Below are 1,822 nucleotides of genomic sequence, written 5' to 3'. Positions count from 1 at the left end.
ACCTTAATAATTTTAACTAACTTCTGAATTACAAATAACTTGATTTATATACAAATAAACATCTACATTTTCTTACTAACATTTCAAGACTTGAAAAGTAAAGTGATGATTTGAGTTTGTAATACTCTCTTTCCATGCTTTTCTCAAATAAACACCAAGCACCTATTCAGTTTGATATCGTCTTTACATGTCCAATTTTATTCAATATTTGTAATGTAATGGACTAAATGGGCCTTTGAACTATATATAAACCGTTATTTAAACTGTAGGATGAGATTTAAACCGTTATTTAAATGATAACTTCGAAATTGAATGTGGTGAACTTGTATGAAAAATGGACTATGCCTTGAAAATCTTTGCATGAATTATAATGTATCCTCTTAGCCTTTAGTAACTCGAATCCAAATAAAATCCTCGATCTTGGCACACTTGAATCAAATCTTGATATTATGGGCTTGAGAACTTAAATGGCATAAAAAATCAATACTTTGAATCATGTTACTTGATCATTTGAAAATATTGAATTCATGACACACTGAAATGAATACCTCTCATAATAATGAATCCCATCTTCAATTTTCAAATCCAAGTTAACTTGTATTACAAGCAACAATTAATTTAAGAGATGATAATGCCTTGATCACAATAAATTAACATTCTTATCTTTTTGTGCCATGATTGATCAATGAACCTCGATTTTCAACTAAATTACAAAATTCAAGAAGCAACCAAATCATATTTGATCTCAATCCATAGCTTGAAAAATCTTGATGAAAATGACTTAAGTGGTTGAACGATGGAGATTCCAATAGTAAATACTTTCATAGAGTAATGAAGGAGAGGAGGAGAAGGAACCACATTAGTTCTATCGTCACTAGTTAGGGGTTCTAAATTCGGTTAAGGAAGTGAAAGAAGCGGTAAAGGTGAATTTCGAGGACAAAGTTATTGAGTCTAATTTGGTTAGATCTTCTTTAGATGGTCTTGATTTTATCTCTTTGAGTTTGGAAGATAGTATTTCTCTTGAGGCTCCTTTTTCGGAAGAGGAAATTAAGGAAGCGGTGTGGAGTTGTGATTTCATTGGTATGTCTCTTCTTTTTATTAAAAGATATTGGTATTTCAATGGTAAGGATATTGTTGCTTGTTTTAGAGATTTTCATGTCGGAGCGGTATTATCTAAATCTATTACGTCTTATTTTCTTTCTCTAATCTCAAAGGTCTCTAATCCTTTGGGTTTGGATGATAATCGTCCTATTTGCTTGGTGGGGAGTATTTATAAAATCATCTCTAAATTGCTGGCTAGTAGGATTAAGAAAGTATTGTCGTCGGTCATCTCTAATTGTAAAAGTGATTTTGTCTCGGGTAGGCAAATGATTGATAGTGTTCTAGTGGTAAATGAAATAGTGGATTACGCTTCTAAGGAAGGAAAGGAATGTCTTATGTTCAAAGGAGATTTTGAAAAAGTATATGATAAAGTTATTTGAAACTTTTGGAGGTATATGTTGAGGAAATTGGGGTTTGGTGAGTTGTGGTTGAAGTGGATGGAGGCTTTAGTGTTCTCGAGTAGTATGTCGGTGATTGCCAATGGTAGTCCAACGAAGGAATTCAGTGCGGAAAAGGGTTTGCGTCAAGGAGATCCCATCTCTCCATTTCTCTTTGTTATTGTAACGGAAGGTTTGAAGCTTGTAGTCAATAAGGCGGTGGAAAACGGAGACTTTAAGGGTTTCAACGTGAATGGCAGTTGTTTTATAGATATTTCCAATTTTTCGATGATACTCTCTTGAAAGGTGATGGGACTTGGAATAATTTATGGGCTATTAAGCGG

The 1,822-nt window shown here is 33.3% G+C and overlaps 1 protein-coding gene across 1 annotated transcript; it reads left to right on the top strand.

Annotated features, from left to right (window-relative positions):
- Positions 1-796: 796 nt before the first annotated feature.
- On the top strand, positions 797-1,481 carry LOC131659732 (uncharacterized). Its single transcript, XM_058928884.1, has 2 exons — positions 797-811; positions 903-1,481. The coding sequence occupies exons 1-2, from the start codon at positions 797-799 to the stop codon at positions 1,479-1,481; spliced, it is 594 nt and encodes a 197-aa protein (XP_058784867.1).
- Positions 1,482-1,822: the final 341 nt, after the last annotated feature.

Source organism: Vicia villosa, linkage group LG3, assembly GCF_029867415.1.
Source record: "Vicia villosa cultivar HV-30 ecotype Madison, WI linkage group LG3, Vvil1.0, whole genome shotgun sequence".
NCBI classification, from domain to species: Eukaryota; Viridiplantae; Streptophyta; class Magnoliopsida; order Fabales; family Fabaceae; genus Vicia; species Vicia villosa.
The sequence above is the reverse complement of the archived record's forward strand: the minus strand, read 5'-3'. Positions and strand labels throughout refer to the sequence as shown.